The sequence below is a fragment of the Aphelocoma coerulescens genome, chromosome 9 (genome assembly GCF_041296385.1).
Source record: "Aphelocoma coerulescens isolate FSJ_1873_10779 chromosome 9, UR_Acoe_1.0, whole genome shotgun sequence".
In the NCBI taxonomy this organism is placed as follows: domain Eukaryota; kingdom Metazoa; phylum Chordata; class Aves; order Passeriformes; family Corvidae; genus Aphelocoma; species Aphelocoma coerulescens.
Window position 1 is genome coordinate 21,075,549 of NC_091023.1, and position 27,857 is coordinate 21,103,405.

General features: G+C 35.4%; 1 protein-coding gene across 16 annotated transcripts in view; it reads right to left on the reverse strand.

Moving 5' to 3' along the window:
- The window catches only part of NAALADL2 (N-acetylated alpha-linked acidic dipeptidase like 2), a 432,075-nt gene that overhangs the window by 78,011 nt on the left and 326,207 nt on the right, over positions 1-27,857 (reverse strand). For all 16 annotated transcript variants that reach the window (XM_069025088.1, XM_069025089.1, XM_069025076.1 and 13 more), the window contains 4 exons: positions 25,675-25,818; positions 17,329-17,421; positions 13,048-13,253; positions 11,419-11,538 (listed from right to left, as the gene is read on the reverse strand). In XM_069025088.1, coding sequence (XP_068881189.1) covers positions 11,419-11,538; positions 13,048-13,253; positions 17,329-17,421; positions 25,675-25,818 — 563 coding nt within the window. The remainder of the gene's footprint in view (positions 1-11,418; positions 11,539-13,047; positions 13,254-17,328; positions 17,422-25,674; positions 25,819-27,857) is intronic.

A 27,857-nucleotide genomic window follows, 5' to 3' on the forward strand; every position in this document is an offset into this window, starting at 1 on the left:
TTCTTCCAACTTTTATCTACTTAAACCATGAGAAACTGTCCTTGGTGTTGCCTCTGTACAGGAAAAAAAATAGCACTGAGAAAAGGAGAAGAGAAAAAGCTAGAGAAGGGAAAAGCCATATGGTCAAATGACTTTTTCTTTCTGGTTTCATAGAAAAACTTCATAGAAGTTCACTTGAACTTGGTTTCAAGAACTATGAAATATTAAGTCTTGGGAGAAGAACTGCAACTAACTGAATAACATGTAATTTTAACCAGACACATGAATCTGATCTAGCCCAAGGAACTTTGAAAAGATCTTCAATGAAACACACAGCAGCCAGCTATTACCCAAAACTCATCATACATCTAAATGATGTGCTTGTTTGCACCTTGAAAATTAAGATTATTATCTGAGATATTTCCAAAACCTAAGTATAGAATTGAGTAGGGATATTGTTATTCCTATGTACTGTCAAGTACTACAGGACTAAAAACACATTTAAATTTTGTTAAGAAAATGTGGAGTTTTATTAACAAGGTTTCAGGGATATGTCACAGCTTTTTCATAGCAAGCAAGCAAATCACAGAAAGGCTGATAATGTATTTTATTTCAGAACTGATTAGCAGAGTTCTATAATACAGAAAACTGATAGCTTCTAATTACTGCACAGTATAATCTAAGAAAAGTACCTAGAACTTTATATTTCAGGTTTAATCCTCAAAGTCTGATCTTTACAAGTTAATTTTGATGCAATAAATCTAACTTCCTGAAACAATGCACACACAGTCTGTAAGGAAGAAATGTTTTCACTGCACAAATTGAGAAAACAAATTGACAAGTCCAGCAAAGTGCAATCTAAAGCTATTTACTCTGGTAAGGAAGACTAGTGAATGCTACATATATATTTTTCTGAGAATACTAAATAATACACCTACATGAATTTTCAAAGGTGCAGATTCTAGTCAACAATGTGGAAAAAATTTCCTTCACAACCCAATGTATTTTAATGGACTAAAGCTACTGAATTCCATAAACATGAACTCTTTTTTCTCAATATTAAATCCTTCTCCATGCATTACACCTGCCACAGTTTGTATCTCTGGCCTCACTGCTATAATTGTATATACAAATGATTGTATGGATAGGAATAGTTTTCCTAAGCTTACCAGTTTTATTTGTAGGTACAAAATCAAGTGTGTATTTGCACAAACATACACACACACACACACACAGAGGAATTTTCAAATTATAAACAGCCTGGAAGTTCCAGAACATGATTTGCATTGTCCTGGTTGTTGGTATGGTTGGCATTTATATCAGAAGTCACAAGTAAGAACTCAGATATATTTAATAACATCCTTTCTGCCACAATTGAGAGTTGTGGGTCTGAAGCCAAACACAACATTTATATTGTCTACTTTATACTTTTCTTTCAAAAAAGGGGGAATATTTTTATACTGAGATCAATTGTTTTCATGTGAGTAGCAGGTTTCTATCCAATAAATAATGAAGGTGTTGACTACCACTGAATTTAGTGGTTCTGTCTGAAAAATGTTGGTAGGAAAAGCTCCATTCCAAGACGGTTCTCCATTGACATGTAACACCTCTGAAGATTTATCAGTCAGTTTGTGTAAACTAGAAATACATGATTAATAATTATCCTAAACCACTGTTTTTATTGTGATTTCCAGAGTACCACAGAAGATGTTACATGAAAGTCTGTGCTGCTACCTTTACAAAATAAACATGGGATTCCTTCCAAAGAATAAAAAGAATTTTCGTGACACAGAGATATCATCTGTGAAAAAAAATCTTACTGGCATTAATTACCCTCCTTCTAAATCCTTTTAAAATCAATTATAATTTCATTTTATCTTGAGTTATTATCAATATTAATCAATTTACAGTTACAGAGGTCATTGCAATTCTCCTTTGTAATTTTAATTCAATGTTATCTCACTTTTAGCTTCTAGAACACCCCTGGCCTCCACATTTCAGTTCACTTTGGATACCCTGGGCTCTGTTCTTATGGGATACTGAGACTTTACAGCACAATTCATTTAAGCTTTTTCTTCATTTCACTGACAGGATGCCATAGCTCTTTAGTAACTTGCAATTACAGATGCTGTGTGTGGTATACTTACAATATTTAAAAACATAGTATTTACTTAGCAAGACTGAGAAAATTACCTACATTGTCTTCTCTAATTTTTATGATTTCCTATTAGTTAATCTGAAAAACGTCAGTCATGTGGTAAAAACTAATCCAAAAGTCACTTCCCTTGCTTGTCTGAGACACATCAGTTAATTTCAAACACCAAATTTCACATTAACTTTGAGGAAAATGTACCAGTTCTCTGAAGCTGATATTCAGTGTACAAAGTGTGTAATTTTCTTTTGTGTATAATGATAGCTTTTGTTCAATACGTAAAACAGTGGTTGCAAAAAAGAATAAAGATCACCCATGCAAGAAAGGGAAAAAAAAACATTACTCTTTAACTGTGGTGACTTCAATAAATGATAAAAATTGTTCCAAATTACTGTGATAGAAGTCAAGCACAGATCATCTGAGAAAGTTTTATAATCTTGTAGACTAGAAGCTGAAACACATCAGAGAAACTCATTTTTGCAGCAGAGCAAGGAGTTGAATCAAACGATTGCTTGAAGCCCTTGTAAGTTTTCTTTTTGTGTCATCAAAGGTGCTTTGCATATTCATTTGTTTGTACATCCTACCTCATCACACCTCCTATTTGGCATCTGTAAAATAAAATTCTCATTTCCTTTTATAGAAAAAAAACAACCAAAAAACAAACTCAAACCAAGTAAACTACACGTTTGTTCCAATTATAACAATGATCCATTAATTTACAGGGAGAAAAAGATTTTAAATGATTTTTTTTTTGCCCCCTCCCCCAATTCCCCAGAGCTCCAAAGAAATATTTACTCCAATATAATTGGTTTCAAAGCACCCTCGATTCTGAGCATTCAGTTCCATTTTAGCTGTTTTTAGCAGGCACATGTTTTACAGGCTTACTTGAACATATTCTGGAAATAAAATTTATGATGCTTTTGTGGTGTTTGGAGTTAATTAAATATTTTGACTGACAGCTGCAAATAACGACTGCTACTTGTCTCAGATAAAAATCTAATCATTACACAAACCTTGACAAGGAGGCCAAATGCAACAGAAAAACATGCAAGAAATAAAATACAGCATACAAGACAAGTTTTTTAAAAATCATGAATTTAAAAGCAAATAAGATGTTTTGTAATTAGCATGAGACACAGAAATTTAAAATATCATAGTACTATGGAGTTCATGTACACCAGCTATCAGGTCAGCCTCTTCCATATAGCATTGATTTCTCTTTTGCCCATCAGTTATTAATTAGTAGACTATAGATTTATGTTTATAGAGTTAAAATGACCATAAACAACCGTTCCCCTTCATTCTAGTCCCAACTTGAAAGGAAAAAACAACTTGAAGTATTTCTGTATTATTTTTTTATGTTGCCTAGTAGCCTAAATTCCTCCTTTTCTACTGATTTTTAACCTCCATAATTTTTTTTGATAAAAGCCTGACATAAAAACTTGCTAAACTTACAGGATTTTAAAAGCATACTGGTCACTTGTCCATTTCATGAGAGAAACTTTAAAACTAAAAGCTAACTGACCAAAAGCTTTTTGAGTATTACTCGCATTTCAGAACAGATATTTATTACTTAACTACCAGCAGTAGAAAATGCGAATAAACTAAGGGTTTATTCCACAAATGTTTGGACATATTTTTGGATTTCAAACTGCAAAATTAGTAGGTGATCTCAAAACTTTTAGTTAGCCAGAATTGTTGCAAATCTCTTCCTTGCCTGTCACAACACTGCTAATGTATGAAACATCAGGAAGACCACCTACATCTCTATTCACACAAACCCACGAGTTGTTTATTAACCTTAATACTAAATATTGTTTTTCCTTTCCATTCAGACACAGAACACAGTGGCTTCCTAGGAGTGCTCAAAAGCCTTTAAAAAAAAAAAATCAATAGCAATAAATTAGAACTGGATGTGCAGCTTTTTAAAAATATTTACAACTAAAATGAAAAGCGATCATTTTCATGTTAGAATAAAAAATGAACATGTTCAAACTGAGAGGAAGCTAGTTTCCAATTTGATTTTTTTAGGGGGTGTTTGTTTTTAGAAGTCTCCCTTCTAGTGCCAAATTACCTACGGACAGTAGAACATTGATCCTTTTTCAAGTAATTATTCAGAAACATATCTAATTGAGACAAAGATGACATGATACAAAATAAAGAAGTCAGCAGCTCTCCTAAATATGTTTTAAGGCTCCTCTTGAAGGGAAACTTAAGCATTTAAAGTGTTAAAATAGAAGGCTACAAAACAGGTTTTGAAATCCCTTTCAATGCTCTGTCAAGAGACAAAGGTTGGAGCTTTATGACCTTTTAGCTGCCGAAAAAAAGCTTTTTGCAGAACCTCCAAGAAAACTATTTCTTGCATTTTGGCTTTTCCTGACATCTGAGATTATCTGCTGCAAAATTTTTCTCTGTTATATTCAGTGAGGTCCCATTCTGTGTGCACTTCAAAACAGGAATTGTGAGAATTGTGGGAATTGTGGCATTTTGACTCAATAAATAAAAATGCATCTCAACTACATAACAATTAATTACATTAAATTAATTAAAACCTCAGGAATAATTTGGAACATACACATATTTTTCACATATATTTAATTGTCTTGAAATTACTTTTAAAATTTTACATTCCCAGTTTATGGTGTCCCAATAATACCCCTTCTAGCTCTGTTTAGTCTCTTTTTTTACACTGGATAAGACACCATCACCACAATATGCTTGTGGTAAACAGATGAAGAATGAACAAACCAGGCAAACCCCAGAACAGTTCAAGTTTATGCTTATGATTATTCAAACTATCACAGTTTTAAATGGATTTGGAATGATTTTCCTCACACCTGGTTTCAATGAATTCATCAAAGAAATTCATTACTAAGTTCTTGCCAATAAATATGTCTAAGTTAAAATTTTGAGGGTTTTTTTTTCCTTTGGATAACTGACATTAACCAGGTCAGGTGTTTGTTTGGGGATTTTTTTGGCTTTTTTTTTTTTTTTGCCTTTTTTTTCCTTCTCAAATCTTAATATTTATTATATAGGTATGCCTAAACAAGAGACACAGAAATTCAAACAACAGCCTTAAAGCAATCCAGCTTTTGTTTTCACATGTAAGAACTGTTACTGCGACAACACTGAAATTAAAGGGGTGACAAATTTATGTAACAAAAATATGCCAATCGCCATAATTTTGAGGTGATTTCTAAACCTGAACCCTACAAGACAGGTAAGAGTCCTCCAAGCACGGCAAGGGTCTATGTTGAAAGAGAACTTCTAACCTCAAAAATCTCTCAGCACGAGCAGGAATTCCAGACTGCACCCACTGGGGCTCAGCTCAACATTTTCACCTCAGTTAGTGGCTTACCATCCTACAGAGATACTTTTACTGTTCCTGGGAGAAACAGCTTAAAAACCAAACCAAACCAAACCAAACCAAACCAAACCACCCGAGCAACCAACCAAAAAAACCCACCCAAACAAAAAACAAACCCCAAACCCCACACCTTCCCCGGTTTCTACAAATCTGCAGTTTTTCCCACTCCTCTGACTTCTCAGTATATGACCTGCTCAGTACTCTATGAAACAGCTCACAATTTTACACCAGAAAGGAGAGGTACATCATTTAAAAATAAACATCTTCATGCTTTTCCAAAGAATAATCCACCACAGCTCCAAGGCACACTGAGACAGAGGGAGCAGTACTGTGCTAAAGAGCACTTCAAACCTTCCCCTTCGGAGGATATGAGGTTTAGCACGCTCAGAAAGGCCATACTGATACTTTTGCCAAGGTCAAATATATACTGCATTACTGAAAATAGGTCACATTTTTATTTATGACAAACTAATGGTCTGCTTTTCATTATCCAGGTGATTTCTTTCCCAACGTGGATCTGCAAACGAAAGAGTGAGTTGTGCTGCACAAAATTATGATTTTTTTTCTGTGACATGCTATAGTAAAGCCCATGGCTGCAGCTGTTGTGAGCCAAACAACATAACCTGACTTAAGCCTCATTTCATTTTATACTAATGTCTTATCAATTCTGATTTAAAGGTGCTTTCTTTCTTTCTAGTTATTTTGCCATACACCTAATTTTTGCATGTGCATTTCTTTCCCATGGGCTGTTTGTGTAGTACAGCTTATAGCTATAGAGTCAATTTAATTCCAGTCAGCAACATAGTTAATAATGATGAGAGAAACAGCAAGAAACTATGATTTGTGTTTATGCAGAAAATTTAAAATGTCCAGAGCTCTCAATCTATGTTCTTTTGTAAGAACTAAATTTTACTTTTAAACTCTCCACATGAACGCTTTTCTATCGCTAAGGAAACATCTTTCTATCATCATGAAAAAGTCAGTTCTGGAGGGAAATAATCAAGATGAAATTAAACAAAGGAATATTTAGACAGAAGTGAAGTTAGTTTTTCTAATACTTTCATCTGGCTAAAGTGTTTGGAAAGAAAAAACAATTCCCTTACGTCGAACAGTTCATTATATGAGACAGTATTAACTAGATTGGACAATAGAAACCTTGAACCAAACTCCATTTTTGCAGCAGAAAAGGAATTACTTCCCTACTCCAGCATTGCACTTAAAGGTAATAAAATGCTCAGATTTATTCAGTTTCATTCACAATAGCTATCAAAGAGACATTTAAATTTCAAAACATGAAAACCTTTCTGAAAATATACATCATTTACACCTCTGTTAGAAATCTATGTTGTAAATACAGGGAAGGACATGGAAGCAGAAAAGCTGGAGTCACCAGGAACAAAGGAACTGTACCAGATCTCCAGTAAGATCACAGCTGGAAAACTGGTTCATTACTGCATTATGCCTTGCTAACAAACCCTTTTCCCCACGTTTAACAGCAACAGTATTTTCCTAACATCAGAATATATGAGTAGGTTTAAATTACTCACTGTCTGAATCAGCATTTGTCTATTAAAATTATTCAATTTGGAAGAAGGATGAAAAATATATGTAACAGTGGACAAAGCAGCACTTTATCAAAAGAAAAAAGTGGTTAGAAGATGTAAAAAAAACCCCTCCTGCAAGTCAAATCCACCATTAAATGAAACTTTTCCCACTAGAGAAGCAGCAGCTTAACAATTTAATAGAGCTTGCAATGAAGTATTGTCTATATTAACAGCATCATTCGGATTAGGAATCCTTAGGAATTCCTGAGACAGAAGTTCATAGCATAAACTTCTGATTCTCAAGAGATTTTCTTTTGTTCTCAACACAAATACAAAAAGGAACACCAGCAACAAATATAATGCTAAAAGTGATAATAGGTAAAGACTGAAATGTCACGGGGAAGCAAAAATCTTCTGTTATAAGGCATAGAACAAGCAACTCAAATAATCATGTTCTTTCTCACTTACAACTACTGATATACAGCATTAAGAAATCCACTATTAATGCTGAAAGTATAAAAAAATAAATGAGAAACCCATAGAAACTGAAAGAAGAGAATCAATGCTGACATTAATGTAAGGGTTTTTTTTTTAAAAAAGATCAAGAAATAATGATAGTAACATCTATGCAGAAGCATATCTTTGGTTCTAATTCATAAAGAAAAAAGAGCTTTCTGTCAATAACCACCACCTTTAAATGCAGAGATGTTTTATGCCTTTTACTCCATTAGTGGAAACAAATACTGACAAATTGCATGGAAAAATACTTGGCACAGTCATTTTTACTGATCAACTCGCTCATCAATAGCTGTAAATCACTCTTTTCCTTGGGAGACAGGAGCAGTAAGTTTTGTTTGGCTCAGCAGTAACAGCAGACCTGGAGTCTGATGGTCACACAATCAGTTAAAAGACAACAGCAATGAATTTATGTTTCATAATATTTTTTTTTTCTTTGTGACATGTCCATTATAGAAAAAATCATTAATGGCCTTATTTAGAGAGAATGAATCCCAGCCTCGAACAAACCCAATTTACCAATGACACTCTGCCAACAAATGGTGATTCACCAACTGAGCAAGCGAATTAACCATCATTTTCCTCACAAAATAACAGTAGACAAAAATATAACTTGGCAGTACTTCCCTCTTGTTAATGTGGACACTAATTAGTTATATAAAAAAGATTTGAATTAAATATGTCAAGGTCTCAGAACTGTTTGAGTTCCTCTTTGCTTAATTAATCCAAATATTTAAATTAGCTTCTTCGTGTTAATTTGGTGTTTCAACCAGAATCCCACAGACAGGCATATAAAATTATTATTTGCAGACTGCTTATGTAGCTCCCTTTTGAAACCTGCAACTAATACGAAGATATAATCCCTTTACACAAAACATCTTTAAGAAACATGGTCTCTGTTAATTAGCCAAGTGCTTATTCTATTCTCTGATTGCCAGACCTCACATAGCAGACAACTTACAAAGTTTCCTGATTCTTCTTTTCATTGTTAAGTTTAGAATGTCCATACAAACTGCATTTCAGATAAAACTTCTTCCCTACTTTTCCCCAGAAATTAAGGGAAAACAAGTATTTTGGAAACTGCAGCGATTAGCAGCTGTCCAGACTTTTATTTTAGAAAAAAGAACAGCACAGAAAGCGAACACTGCTGTGTGCATTGGCTCATCTAAGTTTGCTATTTCCTCACAGTTCTCTTTAAATGATGCTCCTTGCAGCATCCACAGTGTGATTATTACTCGAGTTCTCTTTCAGGACAAACTACAGTTTTTCATTGTTATCCCTAGAATACTAACACTTATACCCTGCAGGCTTTTCTAACACGTATTCATTTTCCCTAGGAATACATTCTCCCTCTCTTTCACACACAACTTTAGCACAACAGTGAGCATTGAACAAAACCCAACACAAATTGTGAGATTTCAGTCTCCCTTACCTCCAAACAATGTTATGACACTATTTAGCAGTAGAAAGAAAAATAATGCATGACAGTTTCTTCTGTTGTGGTCTGAAAATGGAATTATGAGTCTTGCCATTGAATCCAAAGGCACAGTGCAGTATCTTCCATGTATTCACAAATTATGGAAAGCTTGTATCTAACTAAACAAGACAGGCTATACTATCTTTTCATTTTAAAATGGACTGATAGCATTAATTCTAAATTCCTTTTTCACCTTCTTTTCTGTTGTAACCTAATTTCAGAGCTCTTAAAAATTAAAATGATCCTTTTCTCTCACTAGAATTTTTAAGCTCATCTTTGCAACCTGCACCTGTAACAAGAACCTCATGTGAATAGACTCACAATGTCTTCAAGATGAGATGAGCTCCAAAAAGTCACATCTCACTTCATTTGCACTATCATAACTTAGAGGTAATCTGTAATTACATTGTCTTCCTGGCAAGTGTTGGAAGTAATATCAATATTCTTTATAAGCAGATCAGTTTTCCAGAGAAAATCTTCTGGACACATGGCAAATTGTGAGCACCCATGGGAACAAATGAAGATCTGTGCTGGGCTGTTCCATCACTGTCAGTACATTTGACATGAATTCAGAAATCTAGCCAGCATTTGGAAGCAATAATTCCCACAAATCTTTTTAATGTCACAAACTGTATGACAGTTATATTAATTATAAATACTACAGAAAGGAAAGCCATACAGATAAAATTCTCCCAGGCATTTTATCCTTTACTTTTTAAATGGGGCTTTAGGGTAAACATGCAGAAGGGATACACTCTCAAAATTAAAGAAACAGAAGTGAGGTGGAAGGTGTTTACTGGGACTAAAAAAAAGTTCTAGTCGTGTTACTAATTAACAGTTGCAAGGCAAGGCTGCTAAAAGGGCCTCTGTCCATACTGCTGAACAGAACACAACTGCTATAACCAGAATTAGAAAATATTATAACACCACAGAAATAAAGTAGAAGTGTAAAATAGATTTCCTTTGCTTCCTCTCCGAAATAGAGGGCATGAATGCAACACTCATACTAACATGACATTTATTAGAATGAAAGAATCAAGTCTTAATAAAGTGATAAATAGACAATAAAGAGACTGCTGCAAAGCTCCAGACAATTTAGTTTTCAGATCACTGCCATGGATCGTGTTGTGAAGTCAAAGAAATAAAATGAGGAAAAACCAAATAGCTCAAGGACCTAATGTAATAAACTTACTCCCTTAAATGGCAAATACTTGTTTTAATGGAGATAGAACTGCCAACACCACTAGGTTAGCAAAAGGCTAGCAACTTTTCAGGATAGTATTTCTTGCAAATACAATATTAAAACTGATAATAAAATTTGAATTGACATATCCAAAACACCTAAAGGCTCACATATATAACATTATAAATAATTTTCCGCAAATTGAAGCTTTTTTCTTTTCTCTTAAACAATGTTGCATCACATTTCTCATAATACTGACACAGAAAAATGCAGATTCTTTCCATGAGGAAATTACCACTTAATCACTGGACAGAAGTGGTTAAGACATTGCTAAGAAGCAATTTACTGATATCATTTTACTAACTTAGTTGAACAATTGCCAAGCCAGATCAGTCTTAAACTGCATTTAATCCACGATGCTGCTTTGATGAGTGTTTATTAACAAATGCTTCAGAGGCAGGTCAAAGAAACATCAGAATAAGTATTCGTTTGGCAAACTTACAGAAAAAAAACATCTAAAAAGCATCATTTATGAAAGTCAAACTGAACTCCATTTCATGCATATCACTTCAAACTGGTTTTATCATTTAGAATGTGCCTTATACTGTTTTCCATTCATGTCAAATATCGATAATTTCAGAAACCTCAGGAACAGCAATAAGGTCATTAGTTTAAGGGCTATGTGCCCTTACACCAATGCAACCATGGAATATTCTGACTCCAGATGAGCTGCAAAGGCATCGCTGAGCACTGAACCTGACATACTCACTTTAGACAGTATTTATTATGGTAAGAGTAACACTCTCCCCACATGTCATGTTACATCTGGAAAATATACAGGTTTAAATTGAGAAACAGCCTGGGAAGACCTCAATAGGATGAGAAAAATGTGCTCTGTGCTAAAGAACAACAAATATGTTAAAGTTGTCAAAAGGTAAAAAAAGCTGCAGGGCATGAAAGTATGGTGAGGCTTTGTATAATGAACAGGTAAAAACAAGTTATCCCTTCCAACCTCTTAATCCATGATTTTTCAAAATAAAATTTAACTGCTTACTTAGTAAAAAACACTTCATGTGTATTTGTGAGGTGAAAATTCTTAAAACAACCTCCATGTATCGCTGTCTACTGCCCACTGATTTTAAGGGGGTTAACCATGTAACCTCATAAACCACACATGAAGCCAAATATTTTATTTCTAACCTCTGCTGCCAGCTGCTGAAGAGAAGGGGATGCAACAGGGTGCAAAGTTGAGTTGCCTGTGACTGGATTATGGAGGCTAACGTAGGCCACAACATTTCTTTGAAGAACATTCTTGAGATCCTACAAGAAAAGCAGAAAAATGGTTACTACTATGCATCATTATAATTAAGGCTGGTTTTGTTCTTTTGGCTCCTTCTAGGGGAAAACTGCACCCTACATTTCCATCCTCTGTGATGCTTGGAGTATTAGTTACTGCTTCTTACAATATGCTCCTGTGAACTTCAAACAATATTTTAGTGCTATTTCTCTACGTAGCAGAAGTTATAATTCCATTTCACACATCATCTAAAGAAAATGCAAACAGGTCGGGGAGGAATTAAAAATTACTACACTTGTAAGGCCAAAATGAAAACATTACACACTGTGAAACAACATGATGGCCTTTTAAACTTATGCCTGACAGAAGACAAACTTCAAAAGCAATCATTATCAACAGTTACAGGACTCAAATATTTAGAGACCAAATTCAGATTGGAATTGCATAACTTTTCCAGTGTTTTCATTTTATTATATTTTAGACTATAAAAATAGCATGTACAAACTGTTTCAATTATTATCTCTTTTTTAAAAGGATCCCCTTTGCCTTCTCAGTAATGAGTTCCTCTTTGCATGAAGTGGCTCTTTATATTAAACAGAAGGGGTGTAACTCAATTACATCTGATGCAAAGCTGACTTGAAGTGGAACCTAACAAATTTTGCTTCCAGCCTGGATTTTTTCAATTTGATTTTTTCACCCCCTCTTGTTTCTGAAGAATAATCATGTTGGAAGTAAGAAATTTCAATAAAGGCTGTCTGCTTCTTACGCATGGTAAAAAGCAATTAACTCATCATTTTATCTACTGTTTTAATTCATTGAACCATTAGAGTTGGAAAAGCAGCCATGAAACTCTCTGCCAGCTACTCCTTTAATTTATGACCCAAAGTCCACTTTAGCCATGTATGATCATCAATACTTTTTGAAGTATTTTCTTTCAATCAGCTGATTCCTATTAAGTTGAAAGTAAAAGCCCAAGGAATTTTCTGTTCCGGATTCTATCCAACTCCTAAACACAAATCTGTGACAAGTGAATCAGCACTAGCCATGAAGACACTGCAAGGTTTATCTAATTAATGTAAACCATGGCATGGTTCTCTTCGTTCTCTCTTGATTCACTTCTCCCCACACTAAGCCCATCAATTAAAAATGATTAAATATTAAACCCTCAAGAAGGTGAAAAAGCTCTCTAAGCTGTTCCTGGGCCTATGTGGTTTTTTGAGGTTTTCCTCCCTCTGTCAAACCCTGGCAATGCCCTTTCACAATGCTGTGTTGAATTAGAGAGGGAAATCAGATCCCAAAGGTGCTGTATGTGCAACCTCCACAGCCATGGCCACATCCTGCCATCTCATTGTCCCCAGGAACAGCCTCCAAAGATGTTTCCCCCACATTTGCTATGTGGTACACGAATGAACACAGACAGACCTCAGAGACCAGTTAATGAGCCACAATTTCCATGTGGTAATTTCCTATTGTTTCCATGCTTTCAGCAGAAGTAATCCTTACTGCAGTGAGTCCTCCTAAAGCCCTTTTACCTCGGCCCACTCGTAGGAGCCGATGTTCCCAAAGGCTGTTCCTCCCCACGAGCAGAAGACCACGGTCCGGTCAGGCCTCCAGCCCCTCTTCACCTCTGCCATCAGGGCTTGGAGCAGTGCTGTGATGACAGCAGTGCTGCTGGCCCATCCTTGCCCACCATAACCCTTCAGGCTGCTGTGATGGCTTCCAATGACGACGTATCTGTCTGAAATGAGGAATAAAAAAACCCCAAAAAACAAACAATAAACCTTTTTTTTCTGGATACTCAGATTAAAAGAATTCCAAATGACTCTAAGAATGAACTGTATTAGTAGTGTGTAATATCATTAATGCAACACAAAGCTGTCTACAAAAATGTACATGATCATATACAAGACAATCATACAACAAATATACACAAAACTGTGAGTACTAGTTAAAAATGAACTAGTAAATAAATATATGTATATAGTTTCCTAAATTAATCCCCATGGCCTTGCCTTTCATTGTTTGCTTATTGCTTTCCTTATAGATCTGATATAGATCATTTTAACAGCCAGGACCAGGTCATATAAAGAAACTAAAATTTCCATGCTCACAGTAGATTGTTATGAAAAAACCACAAAATAAAAAGCAGGAAATGACCTTCAATACACATTAGCATCCAAAAAAAAAAAAAAAAAAGGTGTGGCAGTACAATGGGAAACATAAAATACACAGAGTATTAGTACTCCCTCACCTGGAAGACTGTGTTCAGTGCTCCCCACCCTATCTCAAAAAAGACATGGCAGTAACAGCAGTTGAGCAGCTGGCAGCCAAATTAGAGATCAGGACTTAGCCTTCCATGGAAGGAGACATTAAAATACCTGGACTGCAGGTTTAGAGAGGAGACATGACAGAGGGATAGAGATAATGAATGATACAGAAATGGTAAGTCACACCTAGCAGCTGTGTTAATGCTGGCAGAAAGCATTCTATAGAATGAAAAGCAAGAAGTTTCAACCTGAAATAGAGAACATGCCTATAGTTACTCACAAACCACCCCCCCCCCAAAAAAAACCCCAATTTTTTCAGATAAATGAAATTAAATCTTCATCTCTCAAGACGTTATATATAACCCTAATACCACTCACAAGGGAAAAAAAAAACTTATTTTATTCCAGAACCGATGATGTGTTATGACATAACATGACTGACTGGTGTGACTGAGGCTTGTCAAGAAGTCAAAGCAGAGTTACTCTGAATGAGCTGTTAAGCTATTAGACCTTCTGTGTGAGATAAATTCACAACCCTCTTTGAAGGATTGCTTACTGGTTTTGTCCTGGTATTTTGTAAAGTCTCCTTCTGGTCCAGATCTAGACTTTTAAAGGTGTTCCTTCCCTATTTCAGGATACCAATAGACAACAGAAGAACAGTTATCAAGTGATGCCAGATCCACAGCAATCTCTGCCATTTTGCTTTCAAAAGTTTTCTTTTTCTTTCTTTAGCCAAGTGGATTAAGACAGTTGCCCACATTTTGTATTTGCTTATAAAATTAAAATATCTACTGAGTATGTTTTGCACTGACTGCTCCCTGGAAACAATATTAATTGTTTAATTCATAATTAATTGTTTAACTCTGATTATAAAAGCAGTCTCTATCAAACTGGAGTTTTACCAGTACTGTTCAACAAAATATTTAAGCATATTGTTTATTAAGGAACCAAAAATGCTTTACCCAAAGAGAGGATCTGTTATGTACCTATAACACAACGTTTTCAATCTACTGCTTGGGGGGTGGAAATGAGAATTTCTTTGAAAAAACAGATACAGAAAGTGTCAGTCTAGACTTACATAATGATTTAATGGAACAAAATGAAATCTAAATCACATAATTTTACAACTTGCCTGTTGCACCATGAAATGCTTAATTATAGGTTGCACTGACAATGAAAAAACAGAATCTTCCACCCATTTAATGACAGGAATTAGGAACCAAAATGAATGGCCTTACAGGCTTCTAGGCCATTAAAGAACGTGCCACTAACACAGAAGGACCAGACAGGATCAATTCTTTATAATAATTTCTGTTTAGCCTGTGAAAAGACTGTGTGAAAGGAGAGAGCCCTTATTAAAATAATGCAGGATATTTTGATGGAGAAGGAGCTGCAAGCAGAAACTTACTGCTGGAGATGCCAGCTGAATGAGCAGGGGCAAAACTAACAGCTGGTGTCTTTGAAATTCTTCATCTTTGCACATCTCTCCCTCAAAGAGAGGCAATACCCTAAAGCAAATGACTACAGGAAAAGCATAGGAGAAAGGATGGCCATGCTTGCAGGGGAAGCAGCTGTCCTTTCTCAGAATCACATGGCAAAAAAAAAAATAAAAAAAGAAATTAAAAAAAAAGAGAAAGGACTAGAGATAGAGAAAAAAATATCCATCAGATACCCTTGAAGGTGATAAAACAGGATAGTGTTCAGGGTAGGGATGGGCTTGACAACAGGGATTCATCATTAAAAATAGTCTCTTTATCCTGTCTTTTCTTGTTATACATCCCATTTTTAACCATGTCCAACAGAAAATCATTGTTGCGTTTTTTGGGTTTAAAAATGCTACCAACTATCACATTTCATCTACTCCCAAATATTTTAACATCTTAGTTACATTTCAGATGCTCGTTCCTACTCCTCAGAGCAAATGCCAGCTAAGGTTACCATTACAGAGACGTGCTTCTCTGTGTGTGTTAGGTGGTCTTTAAGCAAAAAGAAATAAATTCCACCCTTGCTGATGCTCTGCAGTCTTTCATTAGGCACTAAGGATAAATTTTGCCTTCTTTCTGCACTTCTGTGATCATAAAGGTGAGTATTTCATGCGTATGAAACGAGCAAAACCCCATCAAAATGACAGAGAACCAATGCCATGAAAATATCAAGATTCAAATCAATTGAGGAGGAATGACTGTAGTGTCAACCAGGAGGAGTAGAGAAAGAAACAAAGGTTTAACATCAGTTCTGTACAAACCATTACAGTGCATTATTAGACATTTAACTTGTGCCTATGCTAGAAGACAGTTGTTATGGCCCTTGTTGAGCCAGACATCCATGAGACAAACTGGATACTGCCATCTGGATACTGCCACTGACTTCACTTATTTCACTCATTTATAAATCCTTACATTCTTAAATTATTGGCAAACCTTCTAAAATTAGTTTCTGATTAAAAATGTAGTAATAAGATGAAAAGTTCAGATACAGAGAAGATAGAAGACTTGTTAAACAGAAACTGAAGCACACTTATTATTCTTTTTCTTGCCTCTCTCTCAGAATTCAGCAGACAGAATGTCTAAACATGGCACTTTCTGCCTTTCCAATTCCATGACAGCTATTTGCAAAACATTAATAATAGCAGACTGGTAACTTCAAATTCATCAAGGAAATTAAATCCTTCATAGAAATGAAATTCACTGAGCTAATTGTTTCCTCTGTTGCTTTAAACAAAAATTTTGGCGAGAAGTACGGCGTTCTGCACGCACAAAACTGAGTCCTTATTTCACCAAGAGGAATAAAATTTTTTCCACCTCCTTCTTTCCATTACTTAAAATATGAAATGACTGGCCCACCTCCTAAGGGACTGTAAATAAATTACCATTCTTTCTTCATAACCTAATAAAATAGTATTAAGGCAAGCATGATGATGTTTTGATGATCATCTGCGCACCAGGAACTGTTTGCACTATGTAAGTAACCAGCATTCATTCATGTTGCAGAAACCCTTCACCTTTTAGATAAATTCACTTACTAACAAAATAATCTCAGAATGATCATATGATATCCTGATTGCAACATTATCTATGTACAGCATCAAAGGACAGAGGGGGGTTGTGCTTTATGTCCCAGTTGCACTTAGAGTCTTATTGTTCAATTATCAGACATGGAGAACAGTAATTATTATTCATAGAATTGTATAAAACTAGCTTAAGGCATGATTGAAACACAAAATAAGGCAGCAGCAAGTGTTAAAACCGTATTAAAATGAAATACCACAGTTACTTGGTACAAACTGCTGATACTCTCTGTGCTCCATGTGCAACACCTGCTGCTTGTGTAAAAATATGCTTTTTGTAACTACAATATCCCCTTCAGCTCATGCTTTGTTTAACCCTCATGTTCTTTCCTGTCATAAATTACAAAATGGCTACAAAAAAAGTCTTTTTCCTTTGTCTGTATTAATGAATTATCTGGCAAAATAGGATCCTGATCCCAGCTATGACCCCCAGCCATCGTGAAACAAATAATCAATACAAATGACAAAGGGATACTTACCAGGAAATACAGCTCCTTTTAAATATCCAATGACATTAGAAATGGTCTTGTAAGTTGTGACTGACTGAATGTTCAGACTGATTGTTTTTTTGCCTGTTAAAAGATAAAAAAAAAAACCAAAGAAAATGTTAAACTTATTTATTTAGCCAAGAAATGTACAGGCCACATATATAAATTCCACACACGTTTAAAAAAAAAAAAAAAGGTTAAAAAAGCAAAAAATTAAGAGGAACCACAGATTAGAACATGAAATATGACATTATTTTCTTAGTCCCATTTTAGCAGCATGATTCAAAGCCAGAATCTCAAAAGAGATCTCTACTCCTTGAGTTAAAAGATCATTGAATTCACTCAATAAATGCTGCCAGAATACAACAGAAGGAAAAATTTAAAAGAGTAGGATTTACATAACTGTGATAACGAAATTGGCCTTAATCTTCATAGGTTTTTCTCACCTAATCCTTCACCCAGGTCAATCTATCAGTAATGTTCACCAAATTATACCTGGTTTGTATTACATTTCCTTCTGGAGAAAAACCCCTAGGTTAAATCAGATGGGAACAGTCAGACCTCCCCACAGCTTTGCCAGCACAGCCTTTGGTGGTATTCTTGTGAACATATGCCCACAGCAGCCCGGGTTTTTGGCTTAGCTGGTATCAGATGAGGAAATGGTGCAAATACAAACGCAGAACAACTTCAAAAGCTGCTAAAATGTAAGGAACTTGCATTGCCAGTTGAGACTGCAGCACAGAATAAAGCCAGAGTAGAGTAAATGTCTGAGTTTAAATAGATGAAAAGAAGGTGGGACACAGTAACCACATGAATTCCTGCAGTTTGTGACAGTGGAAACCAACCAACCAACCAACCATGGGGAGCTGCTGACACCTTCCAAACATTTAATTTGCATGATAACAGATTGTGTTAACATCCAGCTCACCTGAAATGTCCTAACTTCTATCGCAGAGAAACGAAAATGTCCTAAACTGCTCGGAAGTTAAAAAGTAGCAGTTGTGTGACAAGAACCAGTGCCTGACCCCAGACCTGCAGGGAGATCCTCCTCCATCCACAAATGCTCCAGCCCTGTGGCAGAACTGTGCTTAAAGGCATCTCTGTGACAGAATTCCTTCCATGTCCGTGCCCCAGCTGCCACAGACCAAAATTAAAATATTTCACAGAGTATTTTGCTCTCTATGTCCCAGGCTATTATCCTCCCACAGGTTTGTTTCTAACTGTTTCTTCCCAGGCTTTCTTTCCCCAAGATGCACGGAATATGCAAGTGGGGAGTTTACTGCAAAGTGTGAAATAAAAGCAACACATCGTTACTGTTCTTCAGGGTTCATTTGCTGGTTCGTATGGTAAATTTACTTTAAAATTCTATTAAAAATAAAATAAAATATATTTGAATTCACTAGTCTTCATTGGTTTTTGAAAAAAACAAGCCAACTGCTAGGATCTTTGTTTAAAAAAAAATGTACTAGCAATATTTATTCTATTTTTATTCAGACAAAACCTTTTCTGTTATCAACAGATGTGTCTTCTCTACGACAATTCTGATTTTGCTTGAACAAACCAGTAAGGAAAATGCAAGACAAGCAGCTAATTAAAAATAAACCCCAGCACATGACTTTGCAACAATCACAGCAAGTTAATATTTTTATTTGACATATAATTAACTTTGCTCTTCTGATGGAAGTTACTGTAAGATTTATTAATGCCATGTAAATGAATCGTGTTTGTTCAATAAATGCACAGATATTATTTTAGAATTTAAAAAAAAAAGTCATTAAAAAAATACCCCAAAGGATTCCCAAAGGGTCTTTTAAAACAAGTGGAAACAGCTCAAACCATCTACGTTGATTAAACATCTTAAATTTAATCTAAAATATGCAAGTTACTTCTTGCTGCCATTTCTCACCTACAACCATTCTAGAGCCAATTCACTCTTCTTAAAAAAAGATATTTTAAAGTCAAAAGTGATCTCCTTCCCTTTTCCTACAATACTTTAGATGTTTGCTCCTTTAGGCCCCTTCTCAGACAAAAAGATAAATCCTTTTGAAGACAACTGACTTCACTGTTTTTCCTTAATCGACATCAGCTATCCAGTCTCCAGCTGACAATAAAGACACAGAAAATTAACTTCTGGCAATACACATATTCTAAAATCAGATACTTGAGTTAATAGTCATGTAACACAGTAGTCAGCTTAAAGTGACTTGGGCTTAAAGGCTTAGAACACCAGATGAAAAGGCTGAAACTACTCTTTGGAGTATACAGCAGAAGTGAAATTTAATCCCCTCTCTAAACAGTTCTGACAACAAACCTCTCATCCTAACACTATATTTTAAGGATCTTGACAACTTGCACCCTTTTTTTTTTTTTTCTGTATTCTCTGGATAGCTATGAGGAGACTCCACCTTAACATTATTCAGAATACACTGTCTTTATGTAAGCTCTGGAACAGAAGAATACAAACATATTTACTGCTACTTTTTTTATTTCTTTCCTGACTTGGAATCTGTAAATTGTCTAATACCAAATGACTACATTCTCCCCTCACATTTATATAGTTATTTTTAGAAATCCATGGCTACTTTTCCTCTCATTTGACTGACAATTTTAGTACTTCAGATGAGAAAAACCTTCTATTTGCAGTAGTTATTTTAAAAGAACATGTGTTATGCTTGCTTCTTTTTTTTTTTTTTTTCGCTTGTAACCCCATCCCAGGCTCATACATAAGCTTGAACCTCATTTTCAAACATGTTGGTCAATTCTTGCCTGATCATGCTAAATACCTATAATCAGACAATTTTCTGAGCATTTGAGTACTGGATTTTAAAAAGCATCTTTAGAGACTCAGGTTTGAAAACGGAATTCATTTGACAAGATTTTTTGCTACTCATTGACAAAGATTTCCCTACATGCACATTTAACTCCAGTATAGAAAAATCAAGTATTAACTAGTCAAGGATTGCAATGGAATAGCTCCTGGATCATAAAACCAGAAGTTATTTCAGTAGACTGCAGAAATAAGGTACATTGAATAACTTCAAGTAATACAGTTTTTCAGATAGCTCCTGTTGAAATCAACACCTGAATAAACATATATCAGTCTGAAATCACAACTGAACAAGAGATTAGAAACATCATCAAACATCCATGATCATGTGACTTAGGGGACACTAATTGAGCTGAAGTAATCAGGATATAACTGCACTTGACAGATCATCATGTCAATTTGAGTGCAAAACCTTATCTACTACGTATTTTATGTCAGTTTTTAATTAAGTTCAAACACAGAACTTTAAGTGAAGAAATATAATCATCACACGCATTTATGTAACAGCAGGACTTACATACAAAAAACACTGCATGCAACATGATACAATTAAAAAACTGAATAAATAGAAAATAGCATATACTTAATAATGCATATAATCTCAGAAAAATATTTTGTGATACTATCAAATTGCATATGCAAAAATCAATACTGAATCTATGCAATGTACAGAATTGTTGAAGTATAAAACTATTTGTACAGGAATATGTCAGAACTCCTAGACAGATGTCCCTGTAATGAAAAGCCTTCACTTGTTTTGTGCATAAACAATACCCCATCTAAATCTGGTATCCCTAATATTTTTCCCCTAATAGATTTATATCTGATTAATCAAGTATGCTGCCTACTGACAACATATTCTCCTTTTTTAACAAATATTCATAGATCTTGAGACTCGAAGCCTAATCCTACTATGAAGAGCTTAATGAATAAACTCCTTGGTATTTGATCATCTTTTCTGACCTACAATGAAGAATCCAGAAATAAAACTCTTCAGATGAAGAGCGTTTGCAAATAAGCAATGCCTAAAATAAAGTCCTTTAAGGAGGCTCTAAACTAGGATGGCCTAATGTGATACAGGATAAATGTGTCACAGTCAACATCAAAGAGAATTGAAAATGCTTCAGATGGTGTAGCTGAATTTGATAACCTCACACTACTTTCATTCTTTACCCGCTTTATAGCAATCAAAAGCAAAGCATCACACAGGAAAATATTGGTGCAGAACAGAATTCTGAAAATGTATCTTAATTATTTACAACTCTGGTAGAAAAACTCTTGATGCTTCAGGTGGGAGTAGAGAGAAGATACATAAAAAATGCTTCACACTGTTCATGCTTAATTCTTCTCATGAACTTCTGTTTAAAAAACGAACAGAATTTAAAGTGATCATGAAAATAAAATCCAAGAGTACTGGTATAAATGTAAGTTTTCATATACAGGATGTCTGAATTAGATCAGCTCCCTATTTAACTTGTTCTTCTTTCAAATGCCAGTAAGAGACATCTGCAGAACTTTGTTATCTTCCTACTTGTTATGACTCTAGATTTGGTAAGTACAGTAACATGCACTGCCACACAATATGCTGGCATCTTTCTCTATTTGTTTCCTTGGATTCATGTTTAGCAGAGTCCAAATAGCCAGAAATTATCATACTGTTTTGCATATTGATATCATAGTGTGAGATGGCACAGCCAGAGTTTATTAAATATGGTAGTCTTTATTTTCTCTGACAGGTAGCAAACTACGAAGGAGAAACACATATAATATTATCACAAGGCTGTAGTTTAACAGGAGAAGATATATATCCTTTATCACTCCATGCCCTTCCTCTGACTGAAAAGAAGACAGGCTTGATTTGCACTTGTGCAGCACTTGGCAGAGAACTTTATTTATCTTGGATGAGGATCGTATAATACGGAAAGTAACGGACTCTTCCAATTATTCCCCTTGTATAATTAATGATTCAAATTTCACATGATCAGAGTTGACTATAAACTCGGTATAATGAACATCTGACATGTGGAACTACATAAAATAGATGTTCAAAGTCTCATAAAAATTCATTATGTTGTGCTACAAACCTTTCCAGTAACAGTCAGTTCTAGTTATCTGTTCCACTCACCCGTTTTGTTACAGGAGGTAGATTTGTTTGCAGCCTACAATGGATCTCTGCACTGCAGTCACTGTGATGATTCAGTATTGATCAGTGACTGTATTTTGTAGACCAAAAAAAGATCAAAAGAGTCTACCTAGAAAAGCATTTTGATCTGAGTAATTTTACTGTCTGCAGCAGAATGCTGGGAGTCTTTGTATACCTGGCTCTATTATTCACACAGTGTTTGATCTCATTCAAGTTACTTAAACCATTCATGCTTTGGTTTTATAATTTTAGAAGTTAAAGTATTAAAAAAAAAATTACCCCTATTTCACAGGAAAAGGCATTAGGAAGTGGTAAGAAATGGGATTTTTAAGTGAGATCACTGCATGAATGCTTGCATTACACTTCCTACCAATTGAGCTGTATTGCTCAGGCATACAGGGTCACATCAACCTGTCATCTAGTCCTTATCTCCAAGAGTGACCAGCAGCATAAGTGAGGGGAAGAATGGAAGAATAGGATGAGCCACAGACACCTGGAGACTGATCACTACTGAAATCCTAGATCTTTTTCATCTGCTCCCTTCTTAGACACGAGACAGGTGAGTAGGAAAACTGACACTTAAAGCCAAAGGGAAAAATTACACACATACTGATGTGTTTCAACACCAGGCCTGAAGGATTTCCATTCAAACCAAAGTATATGGTCATTAGTGGCAAAAAACACTTTGTAAATTAATTCCCATTAGATAGATTTACATTAAAAACCCAAGAGCTTAATTGAAAAGGATAATTTGTACATGACTGCAATCTCCCAAATAGTGGTAAACTTAACAACAACAAAGACAGTTCACTGTACACAGCAGGACTTTCTTCATTTATGTTTATAGGAGTGCTTTAGTTTTACAACAACCTTCACCATGTTCTAGCAAATACCCTGGTAAGATTTTATAAAAAAAAAAGGAAGCTTCAAAAGTTTACAGTTTCTCTATAGATGTTCACTCTGAAATTCTTTCTAATTGCCTATCTTTGGGAGAAAGTTCATGGGAGCACAGAATTTCAGATTAATGAGGTTTAACGATAATGTACCATACCAAACAAAAAGCAAATTTAATTACTGACTTCATCTAACACAAAACTAACAGATAACTTCAATTGCCACTATTTTCTATGTAGGTCCTGAGCACTCGATCTGTCTGGGATGTTTGCCTCCATCCCCCCACTCCCTGTGTCACATTTTGTCTCTTGAAAACTGCAAGGCTAAGGGAAAAAAGCAGCAATGTGAGAAAACTATATATAAATGTTTAATCATTACTGATGAATCTGCTGTTCAGCTTTTTGAAACATACTGATGAGAGAATGATGATCATTTTATCCTAACAAATTTGAAGCCAACCAATCATCTGAATTGCTCATTCACCTCTTTTGACAAATAAGTGATGAGTCCTACGTCAGAAGTGAAATCTCTCTCTTAAGCTTCTTCAAATCAACAGGAAGACTGCAAATTCAACCTTCACTCTTCTCAAATGCATTGCTGTCCTCAGCATTATCTCTTTAGCTATTACTATTATTAAATAGTTATACACAATTTCTTATCAAAAGACCAGTTTTTTCTCTCTTCCATTAGGGCTACTACTGAACAACAGCACACTCTGTGCTCCAGCACATCAACAGCTTCACCATTACTTCAAGGAAAAATGTATCATGGTACATTACAGAATTATACAAGGCTTCTTCTTATAGTCTCTATTTTCTCAATAAATTGAGAGTTTTTTAAAAATCCCACAAGGATTACTGTGGTTCAGAACTTTACATGAAATCAGACACAAGCTGTTGTGTTCACCCAGAGTCAACCAGACATGGACTGGCTCTTAATACACTGCTGGCTAGGAATATTCCTTCTTTCCAAAAATTCTGCTCTCACAGAATACCTGTCTTCTCAGGGAAATAAAACAGACATGCTACACCTGTCACAGAAAAAGCAGAATAAGCTGCCCTTTAGATGATTCTGTCCTGCAGCCTCCTGACAAAGCTTTTTGAGAAACAGACACTGTGCAGCCTTTTATCTTTCTAAAATTAGTGTCATTTTCCAGCCCAAATTCATGCTTTGCTCCAGGCACTTCAGCTGTTGAAAATTCCTTCAATACTAACAAGCTTCCTGCATCCTACCTGGAATGGTTAAGCACTTGTTCCTTCCAAAATAACCTTTTCTTCTTTTCTACTGGTTGTGGGGACAATCAGTTCATTTTTAACATATCTAGTCAGCCATGCATGGACAACATTAGTTCTGCCTAACCACAACAGCTTAAGCCATGAAACATGAGGTCCTCTGCTTTCCTCTTTAGTATGCTAACACAAGTCATAAAATTAATCAAGCTTTTTTATGACTTGTTGTATTGTACTCCTATTCCACAATAACCTTCCAAAAGCAATAAACAAGGGATACAGCACATGAAAGTACATTGGTTGCCCTCAAAATTTGTTTTTACTGTTATCATCACTGTGTGTAGCACAGGATACAGTGGCTAAATTAATTTGCCTCCTCCCTTCCAAGACCACAGTTTTGAATCAATTCATTTAAACAGGCATTATGACAAAATACACATTTTTTTCTGCTGAAAGATGGACACGTACAAAACAAAACTGAATTACTGTTTATTACTGTTTAAACATGCACCTCATCCAGAATGTTCTCTGGAAGATGTTCCTTCAATGAAACACTGTGCAGCATCTTTGCTGGAAGACTGTAGTCTTACTTTCCCCCCCCCCCTACATCAGCAATAAGTTTTTTCAAGCAATAATCTGTGTGACTTTGCTAATGGCATTATTTCTAGGGAGATACTTTGAATGCATTCATCTGGCTCTATTCAAGGTATTTCGCTCTTATCATGATGTACATTTTCCTGGTGAAACTTAGAGAAAAAGCTGCCTGAAGGTTCAGATAACAATACATTGTTTATTCTACAGAATAAACAAATTAAGGAACATAGAGACATGCTTAGAATTTAAGTGTTGTTATTCCAAAAACACAAAAAAGCGCCACAGAATTATAGAGTTACTGATGCCTTGATGTTAAAAATCACATTATTAGTAGTCCAACAAGGCCTAATGAACCATACTGCAGCACTAATAAACCCTCCCTAGTGATGGTATCTACACAGAGAAGGTTTCAAGTCAGTATTAAGAATTAGTGCTCAATGCCTTATATATATATTTTTTTTTTTTAAACCACATCTTCCATCTATCAGATTTTAGGAGCATAGTTTTAGACTGTTCACAGGTTCTTCTAGAAAGCATCTAAGCAAAACACCCCGAATCAGCTACACCTCCTAGTTTTATAGTTATAGAAGGTGGATTTGGAGTCCTTGAGGAACATTCCACAGGTGTTAAGTGTCTTTGAAAAGCATTACCTGTAGCTGGCAGCTGGAGGGGAGTACACCTGTCTTTCTGGGCAGTGTCCTCAGGTGGGGAAACAAGTTTTCTGGCAAGCACTGCAGAAATTGGTTGTACCAAAAGTGTTGTGAGGTTCAGTCGATTTTGCCTGTAGCTTCCATCTTAAATAACAGAAAGAGAAAAGCAATTTAGTAAATGAAAATTAGATTTCTCTCCTTCATAAACCAAATACAAAAATGCAAACATCTACCATATAGCTTAAAACAAGTGATTTAGATTAAGCAGCTGTTGTTTTGTGCTTACCATACTGGAAAAAAAAAAAAAGCTTCTTCAAGAACATGTACTACAAAATTACATGAACATATTACAGTATTTGGGCAATAGTTCCACAAGGAAGAAACTGTTAAAGAGTCCAAGCAGATATTTGATTGTGAATTAAACACAACATATTAAATTGGTGTGTAGTTAAAGGAATCACTGAAAAACAGAATTACTGATCAGCAATAACTTTCAAATTCAAGTAAAAACTGAACACCTGGAGGAGGTTTGGAATAGGAGGGTACTAAATACACACATCAAGATGGAGAAAGATATAGATCAGTAAGCATCAGAATACCTAATTTACAGCTTAAAGATGTTAAGAAGACATTGCTCAAACCTCTCAATATTAGCAGGTTCATGCAAATATTAAAATCTCCCTTTAACTGAAAAAATGTGAGTTTCCATACACATGCCTAACATTTGATCATGGAAAGGTTTCTGATGAGATAATGAGATATTTTGGGAGACCAACTGACAGAACTGGGCAAAAAAAAAGCACCTAATTTTGCACATGGAAATGCTCTGAAGCACTTCAGGACAAAACACCTCTTTCTCTCAGCTATTTCAGCTGGCCTAATATGGGGAGCATCTCTTCCTATGGAAAGCAAGAACACTTCTGGCAGAAGAAAAGCACACCATGGAAAAGGAGCAGAGGTTGATAGCCTGGGGCAGGACACAGCTCTAACACAACCTGAAACACCCTCAAAGCCTTCCAACGTATCTGCCCCTGCTGAATCATGTCCAGACTTTCAACTAGAGATTCAGAATACAAGGCCTCTCCCTGAGACCTCTGTGAAACAAACACTGTACTTCCTGTCAACACTGAGTTCTTTACTACCCAACATCATCCTTTAAATTCTGCACAGGCACAAAGGGAGAAAGCTATCAGCAATCAGCAGCACGTTTCAAATAAATTTCTATAAAACTACTATCAGGACTGTTGCTACTAAATCACATTAAAAAAAAAAATCTAGACACATCCTCATTTTTTTTTTTTTCTTTTTGTTCTAGGAACTTCTGTAACTTTTTACAGTATACCCTTAATTATAATGCAAAAATCGACCAAAGCTCTATACCATTTAATTATGGAAAAACAAAAGGTGTTGTTCCACTTTAACACACAGTGGCAAGATTATCAGTGCTCAGTTTGAAGAGAATCAGATAAATATTTAAGTAGAAAGGTAAAGCTCATTCAAAATATAATTTTAAAAAAGCTTTGTTTCATCAAATTTTGTCTGGGTTCAAAATCTCTTAAAGTTGCCACTTCAGTAAACTGATGGCAAAATCGCTCTGGTCAAGCTTTGAAAGTCTGCTTCTGCAATCAAAAAGAATCCTAAAAAGTCCATCAGAGATGTGAAATTGAGACATTATTTTCTGTCCAGTGTTTGTCAATCTGCAGACTGTATTACAGGAGCAATGAAGCTCAAAAAATTTCAGATGAGGAAAATCTCTCCTTTCTCCAGTTACTCACAACCTGAGATCCATACCTGAATAACCTGTGAAAGATACACTTTCAAGAACAGCTTACAGGAGAAACCCCTCCTTTAGATACCCTTAGTATTTATTTCACAATAAAGATGGAGTTTGAAGTACGGGAGAAAAAGAAAAATAAAATCTATAGAAAGGCAGATTTAAGTTATCTGGGCAGATTTATCTGAGAGAAAAACTTTCTAATAGAGGAACTCATGAAGACTTGCCTAGGCAGGTGATAAAATCTCTTCAACGGAAATCTTTTTAGAGAAAAATGAAAGCAAACATCTGTCAGGAATGATGCAGATATGGCTGATTCCCTCCCTGAGGGAAGGTGCTACATTAGATGGCCTCTTGACATCTTTTCCAGGCCTGATTTCTATAAAATTCTGTAGTAACCGAACTTGAC